General features: G+C 41.3%; 1 protein-coding gene across 2 annotated transcripts in view; it reads left to right on the forward strand.

The window, feature by feature from the left end:
* The window catches only part of CYFIP1 (cytoplasmic FMR1 interacting protein 1), a 99,676-nt gene that overhangs the window by 35,997 nt on the left and 50,539 nt on the right, over positions 1-13,140 (forward strand). For both annotated transcript variants that reach the window (XM_084999708.1, XM_084999707.1), the window contains exons 9-10: positions 6,188-6,292; positions 9,005-9,096. In XM_084999708.1, the coding sequence (XP_084855834.1) occupies positions 6,188-6,292; positions 9,005-9,096 (197 nt within the window). The remainder of the gene's footprint in view (positions 1-6,187; positions 6,293-9,004; positions 9,097-13,140) is intronic.

Here is a 13,140-nt window from a genome sequence, read left to right on the forward strand (position 1 = left end):
AAGGTGCTCATGGGTGAGCAGGTCCTGGTCAAGGGCTTCTCTCAGCATTAAGCTTCTTGTAACAGAGGTTATATCACATTCTACTTGATAAGGATGTAATTTCTAGATAGATTCGCAACATGATTATAGTAGACTTTTGTTGGTCAAGAAACACGTTATTTACCATATTCCTCATTTTTTAAAATTCTGTTTCAAATTGGGAAGATTTTCAGTGATGTTTCTCATTGGGAAGATGAAAAGACAATTCTGTCATCCCTTTCATTCCACTCACTACTTCATGGAAGGCAGTCCTGGGGGATCCTATGCTGTGTGTCCTGCTGGCCCAAAGCCTTCCATGCAAGCGGCCTAGCTCTAAGACTTCTTCCCTGCAGGAGAGCAGGATGGAGGGATCTGAGCAAGAGGGCATTGTCTAGTGGAGTGCTTTGTAACGGTGGAAACATACTATTTGCACCTACTGGTGCAAGACTCCCCTGGCCATGAGTGTTTATGGAAATCCACATTTAGTATTGCATTGTGCTTGATAGGAGGTGGAGCTGGTATGTGTACCTGGAAGAGGACACAAGAAATGACATAAAATAGCTTTATGTAAGGGGATAGCTATTGGGAGTTCCTGTTGTGGCTCAGTGGTAACTAACCTGACTAGTATCCATGAGGACGTGGGTTTTACCCCTGATCTCGCTCAGTGGGTTAAAGGATCCAGCATTGCCGTGAACTGCGGTGTAGGTCGCAGATGCGGCTTGGATCTGGTGTTGATGTGGCTGTGATGTAGGCAGGCAGCTGTAGCTCCAATTCAGCCCCTAGCCTGGGAACTTCCATATGGCTGTTATAAAGCAAAAAAAAAAAAAAAGGGGGGGGTTATCTCTTCATTTCTGAGGGACCCTTAAAAGTGCTTTTTACCAAAACTGGAAATATTAAAATTATAAAAAGAAAAATCTCACTGGTAAAGGCAAATGCATGGTAAGGGTAGTAGATTGACTACATACAAAGCTAGTAGGAAGGTTAAAAGACAAAAGTAGCAAAATCATCTGTATTCACAATAGGTAGTTGAGGGATACACAAAACAAAAAGATGGAAGTTATGATGTCAAAAACATTAAGTGTTGGTAGGGGAATAAAAATGCAAGGCTATTAGAATGCATCTGAACTTAAGAGATCACAACAAAATAATAACGTATGTATATAGGTTGCTGTATAACCTGATGATAACCACAATCAAAAATTTATAAAAGGGAGTTCCCTTGTGGTGTAGTGGGTTAAGTATCTGACCTTGTTATTGCAGTGGTCCAGGTTCACTGCTGTGGCTCAGGTTCAATCCCTGGTCTGAGAATTTCTGCGTGCCACAGGTGCACCCCCAATTTTTTTTGTAATAGATACGCAAAAATGAAAGGAATCAAAATATAACGCTAAAGATAGTCATCAGATCACAAGGGAAGAGAGCAAAAGAAGAAGAAAAGAACAAAAAGGAACTATTAAAAATCCCAGAAAACAATGAACAGAATGATAGTAAATATGTACCTATCAATAATTAACTTAAATGTGAATGGGCTAAATGCTCCAAACAAAAGACATACAGTGGCTGAATGGATTAAAAATGCCAGACCCATGTGTATGCTGCCTTCAAGAGACTCACTTTGGATCTAAAGACTCAAAGACTGACAGGGAGGTAATGACAAATGATATGTCATGTAAATGGAAATGGAAAGAAAGCCAAGGTGGCAATTCTTATATCAGACAAAATAGACCAAACAAAGACTGTAATAAGAGTCAAAGAAGGACATAACACAGTGGTAAAGAGATCTATCCAGTTGTAAATATATATGCACCCAACATAGGAACACCTAAATACAGAAGCAAATGTAAATAGTAAAAAATGTTAACAAACATTAAGGCAGAAATTGATGGTAACACAGTAATAGTGGGGGACTTTAACTTACATCAAAATCAGATCATCCAGACAGAAAATCAATCAGGCAGCACTGATTTTAAATAATACATTAGATTGATGGACTTAATAGCTACATATAGAGCAAACATTCCATTCAAAAGCAACAGAATGTGCATTCTTTTCAAGTGCATGGAATATTCTCCAGTGTAGATCACATGCTAGGCCACAAAACAAATCTCAGTAAATTTAAGAAGATTGAGGTCATTTCAAGCCTCTTTTCAGACCGCAACACTGAGACTAGAAATCAAGTACAAGGAAAAAAAAAAAAAAAAAAAAACCTACAGAAAACCACAACCATGTAGAAGCCAAACAATATGCTACTAAAGAACAAATGAATCACTGATTAAAGAAGAAATTAAAAAGATACCTGGAGACAAATGAAAAATGGGAACACAATGATCCAAAATCTATTGGACACAGCAAAGGCAGTTCTAAGAGGGAATTTTATAGCAATACAAACCTACCTTAGGAAACAAGAAAAATCTCAAATAACTAATCTAAACTTAAACCTAAAGGAACTAGAAAAACCCAAAGTTAGTAGAAGGAAATAATAAAGATTGGAGTGAAAATAAATGAAATAGTGACTAAAAAATACTGGAAAAGATCAAAAAAACTAAGAGCTGGTTCTTCAAAAAGATAAATGAATTGATAAACCTTTAGTTTATCAAGAAAAATAGAGGATCCAAATCAATAAAATCAGAAATGAAAAAGAAGTTACAACCAACACCACAAATACAAAGGACCATAAGAGACTACTATGAATAATTATATGCCAGTGCAATGGACAGCCTTTAAGAAACAGATAAATTGCTGGAAATGTACAGTCTCCCAAGATGAATGAGGAAGAAAGAGAAAGTATTTGTGAAAATAGACTGATTATTACTAATAAAATTGAATCTGTAGTCGGTAAACCCCCAACAAACAATAGTCCAGGGCCAGACAACTTCACAGGCGCATTCTACCTAACACTTAAAAAGAGTTAATACCTGTCTTCAAGATGTTACAAAAATTCCTCCTACAAGGACAGCATCACCCTGATATCAAAAACAAAGATATTGCACATACAAAAGTTATAGGCCAGGAGTTCCCATTGTGGCTCAGTGGTTAACGAATCCGACTAGGGACCATGAGGTTGCAGGTTCGATCCCTGGCCTTGCTCAGTGGGTTAAGGATCTGGCATTGCCATGAGCTGAGGTTTAGGTCGCAGATGTGGCTCAGATCCCACGTTGCTGTGGCTCTGGTGTAGGTCTGGTGGCTACAGCTCCAATTCAACCCCTAGCCTGGGAACCTCCATATGCCGTGGGAGTGGCCCTAGGAAAGGCAGAAAGGCAATAATAATAATAATAATAATAATAATAATAATAATAATAAAAATAAAAGTTATAGGCCAATATCACTGATGAACATAGATGCAAAAACCCTCAGGAAAATATTAGCAAACCAAATTTAACAGTACATTAAAAGGATCATACAACATGATTAAGATTTATCCCAGGGATGCAAGGATGGTTTGGTAACCACAGATCAATCAATGTGATACACTGTGTTTACAAGTTGAAGAGTAAAAATCACACAGTCACTTCAATAGATGCAGCAAAAGCTTTTGACAAAATTCAACATCTATTTATGATAAAAAAACCCCAAAGTGGATATAGAGGGAACATACCTCAAGATGATAAGAGCCATATACAAGCTCACAGCTAACATCATACTCAACAATGAAAGCATATCCTCTAAGATTAAGAACAAGGCAAGGATGTCCATTCTCAGTTTACCACTTTTGTTCAATGTAGTATTGAATAAAATACTATGAATAGTATTGATGTGGTCCTAGCCACATCAGTCAGACAAGGAAAAGAAATTAAAGGAATCCAAATAAGAAAGGAAAATGGTAAAACTGTCACTGTTTGCAGATGACATGATACTATACATAACGAGTCCTAAAGACACCAGCAAAAAGGTATTAGAACTAATACATGAACTCAGTAAAGTTGCAGTATATAAAAAGTTAATATACAGAAATCTATTGTGGTTCTATATACTAGCAACAAACTATCAGAAAGAAAAAAATTTAAAAACCCATTTAGGGAGTTCCAGTTGTGGCTCAGTGGGTTAAGAATGTGACGTAGTATCCATGGGGATGCAGGTTACTATTTGGCCTCACTCAGTGGGTTACTATTTGGCATTGCTGTGATCTGTAGCATAGGTTGCAAGTGCGGCTCAGATCTAGCTTTGCTGTGGCATAGGCCAGCAGCTGCAACTCTGATTTGACCCCTAGCCTAGGAACTTCCATATGCTGCAGGTGTGGCCGTAAAGAGAAAAAAAAAAAATCCCATTTATTGTTGCATCACAAGAATAAAATACCTAGGAATGAACCTAACCAAGGAAATAAAAGACCTATAAGACACTGAAAGAAATTGAAGACAATACAAACAAATGGAAAGACTTGTTGTACTTATGGGGTTGGAAGAATTAATATTGTTAAAATGGCCATACTACCCAAGGCAATCCATAGTTTCAGGGCTACCCTTATCAAAATACCAATGGTATTTTTCACAGAGCTAGAACAAATAATTCTAACATTTGTATGGAAACACAAACAACCCCAAACAGCCAAAACAATCTTGAGGAAGAAGAGCAAAGCTGGAGGTATCATGCTTTGTGATTTCAAACTATACTACAAAGCTACAGTAATCAAAACAGGATGGTACTGGGGAACAAAACAGACACATAGATTAGTGGAACAGAATAGAGATGCCCAGAAATAAACCCACACTTTATAGTCTGTTATTGTGTGACAAAGAAGGCAAGAATGTAAAATGGGGAAAAAAACCTCTTCATTAAATGGTGCTTGGAAAATTGGACAGCTATTTGCAAAGGGATCAAGCACTCCAGTAGTAGCCCAGTAATTCTGTTGCATCACAAGGAAGAAAATACCATGCTATCACACCATATATAAAAGTAAACTCAAAATGGATTAAAGACTTAGCCTGAAGTCATAAAATTCCTGGAAGAAAACATAGGCAGAACACTCTTTTTGCCTTTTCTAGGCTGCACCCATGGTATATGGAAGTTCCCAGGCTAGGGGTCAAATCGGAGCTGTAGCCGCAGGCCTATGCCAGAGCCACAGCAACACGTGATTCAAGTCGCATTTGAGACCTACACCACAGCTCACGGCAACGCTGGATCCTTAACCCACTGAGCAAGGCCAGGGATCAAACCTGCAACCTCATGGTTCTTAGTCGGATTCGTTAACCACTGAGCCACGATGGGAACTCCAGGCAGAACACTCTTTGAGATTAGTTTTAGCAATATTTTTTGGATATGCCTCCTCAAAAAATGGAAACAAAAGCAAAAATAAACCAATGGGACTACATCAAACTAAAAAGCTTTTGCACAGTGAAGGTACAGTCACTACAGAAAACAGTAGGTTGGTTCTTCAAAAAATGAAAAGTCAAAATCCCATAGGATCCAGCAGTTCCACTTCTGGATATTTATGTGAAGAAAACAAAAACACTAATTCCAAAAGATATGTGCATACCAGTGTTCATTGTGGCAGCATTGTTAACAATAGCCAAGACATGGAAGCAGCCCAAGTGTACATTGATGGAGGCATGAGAAGATTTTATATAAATAATGGAAGGTTATTCAGCCATAAAAAAGAATGAAATCTTGCCATCTGTGACAACATGGATGGCCCTAGAGGGTATTATCCTAAGTGAGATAAGTCAGAGAAAGAAAAATAACATGTGATTTCACTTATATGTGAAATCTAAAAACAAAAAACAAAAAACAAATGAACAAACATAAATCAGAAACATACTCATAGATATGGAGAATAGGAGGTTCCCTGGAAGGGCTCTGGGTGGGAGGGAGTTGAATGAAATAGGTGAGAGAGATCAAGAGTTACAGACTTGTGGTTGCAAAATAAATGAGTCACTGGGATGCAGTGTATAGTGTAGGGAATACAGTCATTAATGTAGTAGTATCTTTGCATGGTGACAGGTGGTAACTAGATTGTTCGTGTGGTGAACATTTCCTAATACATAGAAATATCAAATCATCATGGTGTGCATCTGGAACTAATGTAGTGTTGAAGGTCAAATTTTTTAAAAGGTGATTTTTGAAAGAAGAACGAATTGTCATGTCCAAATTCTGAACCGTAGTAGTACTGTTAAGTGAAGTGTTCATGGGTAATTCAACTTACAGGTCTGAGCTTTCTGTGCCATTTTGTGGTTTTCAGGTCATGGGATTTGGTCTGTACTTGATGGATGGGAGTGTCAGCAACATTTATAAACTAGATGCCAAGAAAAGAATAAACTTATCCAAAATCGACAAGTACTTCAAGGTGAGGTTACAGTTTTGGGGTACACCTTTTTTTTGGGGGGGTACACCTTTTTATTGAAGTCTGTGCAGTGTGAGCTTTGGGAGGTCAACTTCTGTGACCATTCCTTCCTGGGAAATGCAGTGGTGGCAGGTGGGGGTGGGGCGGACAGGTTCCTACCTTGCTCCGGTTTTGCCTGGGTTTGAACCTTGTCTAATGGAATCCTGCTATGTTTATTCTTCTGTGTCTGGATGCCCTCACTCACTTTGTCAGATCATCCCTGTGGGAGCCTGCAGCCATAGTCGTTTTATTTTTATTGGTGTAGCACTGTATTTTGCGGTTATACTGCAGTTTATTTATCCATTTTGTCATGATCAACGTGAGATTGTTTCTTGTCCGAACAGTGCTGTTCTGACTTGTGCACACTTCTATTGGATGAATACCCAGTGGTGGATTGGGGGCCATGGGGATACACATTTTCAGGGTAGGAGGTACAGGCTCACAACTCTCCCACGTGGCTGTGCTGAACTGCGCCCCCTACCTGCAGTGAATGAGTATTCTCGGAGCTCCACATCATCACCAATGCTTGGCTTTATTTTTGCGTGAGGTGATCCTGAAGGGTGTGTACTACTGTCATTGTGATTTTATTGGCTAGTGTTTCCTTGTGGTTTAGTTAATGTTTTTCCTGATGGCTTTTTTTTTTTTTTTTTTTTTTTTTTTTTTTTTTTTTTTTTTGTCTTTTTAGGGCTGCACCCACGGCATATGGAGGTTCTCAGGCTAAGGGTTCAATTGGAGCTGTAGCTGCCTGCCTTCGTCACAGCTACAGCAACATGGGGTCTGAGCTGTGTCTGCATCCTACACCACGGCTCACAGTAATGCCGGATCCTCAACCCACTGAGTGAGGACAGGGATCGAACCTGCGTCCTTATGGATGCTAACCATATTTGTTTCCATTGAGCCGTGACAGGAAGTCCCCTGATGCCTTTTCACAGTATTTTTAGTCTTCTTTGTGTTCTCTCTGTGACGTGCCCTTTAAATCTCTCCTTCTTTTCCCTCCCCTGTTGATGTGTAGCTCTTTGTGTATCCAGGTATGTGTCCTTTGTTGGATACATGAGCTCTGAAATACATGCATTTCCTCTGTGTGGCTCTTTCTTGAACACTTTCTTACAGAGTCATTTGGTGAACTGAATGAAGTTCTTAATTTTAATATGTCAATCTTTAATGTCCAATTTAAGAAATCTTTGATAAAGCAGGCTCTTGAGAATTTTCTTTTATGTTACCTTCTAGAAGCATCACAGTTGCCTTTCCTTTAGGTCTGTAATCCTCCTGGAACTGGCCATGTGTATGCTGTGAGATTGGAGGTTGACATTCTTGGATTTTTTTTTTTCCCCATTATGGATAGCCAGTTGACTCTGTCCATTTATTACAAAGATTGTTTCCCCCCCATTGCTCTGCGGAGTCATCTGAGTCATAAAGCACGTTTCTGCATGTCTGTGATTCTGCTTTAAGTTCTCAGATCTCTCTGGTAGCTTAGGTGCTGTAACTTTCCAGTAGATCACCTTATCAGGAAGCCTTCCAGTTATGCTTTTCATGACTGTCTTGAGTATTTTCTATCCATTGAAATAGGTTTTAGAGTTGGCTTGCTGATTCCCACACCTACACACACACACACATGCAGACATACACCCACACCCTGAACCACTTTTCCTCTTGGGATATTATTTGGGATTCCATGAATCTATAGATCAATTTAGGGAGAATGGATATTTTATTTATTTTATTTTTTTGCCTTTTTAGGGCCACACCCATGGCATATGGAAGTTCCCAGGCTGAGGGTCGAATCAGAGCTGCAGCTGCTGGCCTGTGCCACATCCACAGCAAAGCCAGATCCAAGATGCGTCTGTGACCAACACCACAGCTCACAGCAATGCCGGATCCTTAACCCGCTGAGTGAGGCCAGGGATGGAACCCGTGTCCTCATGGGTACTAGTCAGGCTCGTTACCACTGAGCCACAACGGGAACTCCAAGAATGGATATTTTAAAAGAGCATGTCTTGGAGTTCCTACTATGGGGCAATGGGTTAAGAACCCAGATGCAGTGGCTCAGATCACTGGGGAGTTAAGTGTTTGATCCCCAGCTTGGCATAGTGAGTTAAAAAATCCAGTGTTATTGCAACTGCAGCTTAGGTTGCAGTTGTGCTCAGATTCAATACCTGTCCTGGGAACTTTCGTATGCTGTGGGTGCAGCCATTTAAAAAATAATAATAATAAAATAAAATAGCATGTCTTCCAATACATGAACCTGGTATATTTCCCCATTCATGAAAATTTAAAAAATTTTTGGTAGCATTTTTGATTAGAATTCTACATATTTTATTAGATTTCATCATACATTTTATTTTTTGATGCTACTGCAGTTTTATCTCTTTAGATTTTCATTTTCTATTTGTTCCTAATATATAGAAATACAGTTGATTTTTTTTCTAAATGACCATGGATCTAGCGACAAGGTAGGTTAATTTTAATATTTGAATTGGTTTTATGAACATCGGTTCTTCTATTTTGTTCTTGTTAAAGTGAATGTAGAAGTTGTTTTTCACTCTTTTGCAGTGATTTGCAGAGATAGCGCTCAACCCACAGTCATTATCAGCTTTACTCATGCTTCTTGTGATTTTATTTGGTGACTAAACATATGTAATGACCATGGGGATTTTTTCTTCTGTTCTTCGAGTACAGCAGCTCCAGGTGGTTCCGCTGTTTGGGGACATGCAAATAGAACTGGCAAGATACATCAAGACCAGCGCTCACTATGAGGAAAATAAATCTCGGTAGGTGGAGAGAGAGGTACCCCTACAGACCATCCTCCGGTGTTCTTACTGTCATTTATGGCACTGCACTTATCTATCCAGAGATGCCACCTTTCACATTTTCAACCATGTTGAACTGAATGCCTGATATGGTGGCCTTTTCCACATGTGGCTATTTACATTTAAATTCACTTAGAGGGGTTCCTGTCATGGCTCAGTGGAAATGAATCTGACTAGTATCCGTGAGGACGCAGGTTCAATCCCTGGCCTCGCTCAGTGGGTTAAGGATCCGGCATTGCCTTGAGCTGTGGTGTAGGTCGCAGACGCGGCTCAGATCTGGCATTGCTATGGCTGTGGCGTAGGCTGGCAGCTACAGCTCCGATTTGACCCCTAGTCTGGGAACATCCACATGCTGTGGGTGAGGCCCTAAAAAGACAAAAAAAAAAAAAAAAAAAAAATTCATTTATAAATGCAATTTATGTCCTTAGTAGGATAACCACATTTCAAATATTTAATAGTTAGGGACTACTGTGTTGTTCAGCACAGATATAGAACTTTTTCATCACCCCAGAGAGCTCTACTAGACGGTGATGGTCACAAATAGGGAAGTATAAACAGATTCTGTGACTAGTGGTGTGCTGGTAAATGCTGAACAACCAGCCTAGTGGTGGTGGGGAGAAATATTTATATGTAACTTAGAGAGGTTACAGAACTATCAGCTGAGGGCCAAATCCAGAGTGATCCTATTTTTGTAAGATCTCTGTTGTTGATATTATTGAGAATGGTCTTTGCTTTTTTTTTTTTTTAGGGCCACACCCATAGCATATGGAAGTTCCTAGACTAGGGGTCAAATTGGAGCTACAGCTGCTGGCCTACACCACAGCCACAGCAACATCAGATCTGAGCTGTGTGCGCAACCTACACCATAGCTGACGGCAACTCTGGATCCTTAATCCACTGATGAAGGCCAGGGATCAAACTTGCATCCTCATGGATATTAGTCGGATTTGTTACTGCTGAGCCACGACGAGAACTCCAGTATTCACATTTTTAAAGTTTGTTTGTTTGTTTGTTTTTTAAAAGACGATGGCTCTATGACTGATGTGACAGACAGTATAGCACCCAGGTCCTAAAGTACTGACTTTTTGGACCTGTACTGAGAAAGTTGGCCAACCCCTGCCAGAAAGGATCTGCATCTCACGGTTACAAATGATAATAATATACAATATTCTTTATTGTGGCTTCCACATAGCCAGTTGAGTCTCATAGGATGCTTTTGTTGACCTGGCAAATGTGTGATCACCATTCAGCCACGATTTTGAAAAATACACTTGCATCTCAATCTCTTTACTCAAAAGTTAGCAGTCTTTTACTGTGAAGGCCAAATTGTAAACATGTTGGGCCTTTCTGGTCACATAGTCACATATTCTCTCTTGTTGTTATTTGTAAATTGCTTTTTTTTTTTTTTTTTTTTTTTTAAGGGCCACATCTGTGGCCTGTGGAGGTTCCCAGGCTAGGGGTTGAATCAGAGCTGTACCACTGGCCTACACCACAGTCATAGCAAAACCAGATCCAAGCTGTGTCTGCAACCTACACCAGAGCTCATGGCAAGGCTGGATCCTTAACCCGCTGAGCAAGGCCAGGGATTGAACCTGCGTCCTCATGGATGCTAGTCAGATTTGATTCCACTGAGCCAGGAAGAGAACTCCGGTAAATGACTTTCTAAAACTGTAAAAACCATTTTGTATGGCTCTAGGGCCGTACAAAAACTGATCACTTCAGGTCTGAGCTGTAATGTAGTTTGCCGACCTCTGTGCCAGCTTTCTGACACATCTGCCATTAAATCTGATATATGACTGCCTTCCTCTGAATTATATTCACTAAATTACGTTCTCTGGATTACATACTCCGAATTACACTCACTCTGTCCGCTTAAGCATCAGCTTGAGCTCTGATTGGGAGTGTGAGCTGATTTTCATGGTGTAAATGGTCCTGCCATGCCTCCGTTCAAGTTAACAACATGCAATTCCTAATAGCTCCTACCCTCACAAACCCTGATGTAGTGGTGGTAAAATCAGCAGGAGAATTAAGAAACAAGGAGACTTGCATGCTTGCTTTGTTTTTCATATGATCTATTGCAAGTTGATGGTCATTATTACCAGTCAAATGCTGTGTTTCCCAGCCACTGAGGGAGGTGGCTGAGCGTGCAGCAATCAGCTCTGAGAGCCCAGTGCCTGGGCCTGGCCCAGAGGGGGAAGGCACAGAGTGAGCAGAGGTTGGCATCGGACTCTGGGCCCTCTGCCCCACCTGATATAATGTCTGATATGATGTCTGTGGTCTGCAGGGGACGTGGGTGTGTTGAGGGTGACCCTGTTGAAGGGCCTGGGACGTGTGTGCTTACTGCAGACTCGGGGAGCTGCCTTGGCTAAGGCCTCATCAACATCATCCTGTAGTGGATTCAGAAAGTTAGAAAGTGAGGCTGCTTGGAGTTCCTGCTGTGGTGCAGTGGGTTAAGAATCCAACTGCTGAAGTTCCTGATGTGGCTCAGTGGGTTTCGAACCTGACTCGTATCCATGAGGATGCAGGTTCAATCCTTGGCCTTACTCACTGGGTTAAGGATCTGGCATTGCCGTGAGCTGTGGTGTAGGTTGCAGACCTGGCTTGGATCTGTGTTGCCGTGGCTGTGGTGTAGGCCAGCAGCTGTAGCTCCAATTCAACCCCTAGCCTGGGAACTTCCATATGCCACGGTGCGGCTGTAAAAAGAAAAAATAAATAATCCAACTGTAGCAGCTTGGGTCACTATGGAGGGGCGAGTTTGATCCTAGGGTTGAAGGATTTGGAATTGGTCACAGCTGTGGCTTGGATTCAATCCCTGGCCCAGGAACTTCTATATGTCATGGTTGTGGCCATAAAAAAAAGTGATGCTGCTTGAGACAGTGTACTGATCATTTTGAAAATGGGTTACATGCACCCTTTTCTTCAAGCCAAGGGGACCAACTTATTAAAAACATGGTGTGAGATAGTGCTGAGTGCAAGGGAGCTGCTTTCTGTCCAGGATCTCCAGCAGATTTAATTCTTATTTTCTTTCTTTTTGGGGCCACACCTGTGGCATGTGGAAGTTCCCAGGCTAGGGGTTGAATTGGAGCTACAGCTGTCAGCCTACACTACAGCCACAGTAACATGGGATCTAAGCTGCATCTGTAACCTACACTGCATTGCACAGCAATGCCAGATCCTTTAACCCACTGGGCAAAGCCAGGGATTGAACCTGCACCTTCATGGATACTAGTCAGGTTCTTAACCAGCCGAGCCACAATGGGGACTCCCTATATTTCTTTCTTTTTCTTTTTTTCTTTTTAGGGCCGCACCTGCGGCATATGGAGGTTCCCAGGCCAGGGGTCTAATCTGAGCTATAGCCGCTGGCCTACGCCACAGTCACAGCAACTCGGGATCCAAGCCGAGTGTGCGACCTACACCACATCTCATGGCAATGCTGGATCCTTAACCCACTGAGCGAGGCTAGGGATCAAACCCACATCCTCATTGATACTAGTCAGATTTGTTTCTGCTGCAGCATGATGGGAACTCCCCCTAGATTTAATTCTTGATGCACTTTTCCCAGTAAGTTGACTATCTGCTGCTGAAATTGGGTGGGTTGCACATAGGTAGTTACAGCAACACTAATTTCCAAGTGAGGTCATTTTCAACTCTCTCATTAAGGATAACATTTGTCCCCGAGTTTTTGGCTGACTTGTTTTGGACTATGGCTTATGTTTTCACACGTGAGTATAAAATAAATATTAGTTCCTGCCAGCTCTGCAGTATTGTGTCAAGCGTAGCGCAGTGTCCTGACTTTAGCAGCCCCTGTCGGCTTTGTGGAAAGTGGTTTGCTGCTTAAGGAGACGTTCCAGTTGCTTTTCCAGAATGCAGACACGAGAAGATAGAGCACACAGCCCTGATCCGGGGAGATGAGGCCAGATCCCTCTCCCATCCCTTGCAGAGAATTCTGTGTTCTGTTGGTGTCGCCCCCACCTCCTTGCTACATGCAGGTTCCCCTGGGCAGCA

The sequence above is a fragment of the Sus scrofa genome, chromosome 15 (genome assembly GCF_054392235.1).
Source record: "Sus scrofa isolate SSC_HxYL_T2T_F1_AM1 chromosome 15, Sscrofa_HxYL_maternal_Yorkshire_Landrace_v2.0, whole genome shotgun sequence".
NCBI classification, from domain to species: Eukaryota; Metazoa; Chordata; class Mammalia; order Artiodactyla; family Suidae; genus Sus; species Sus scrofa.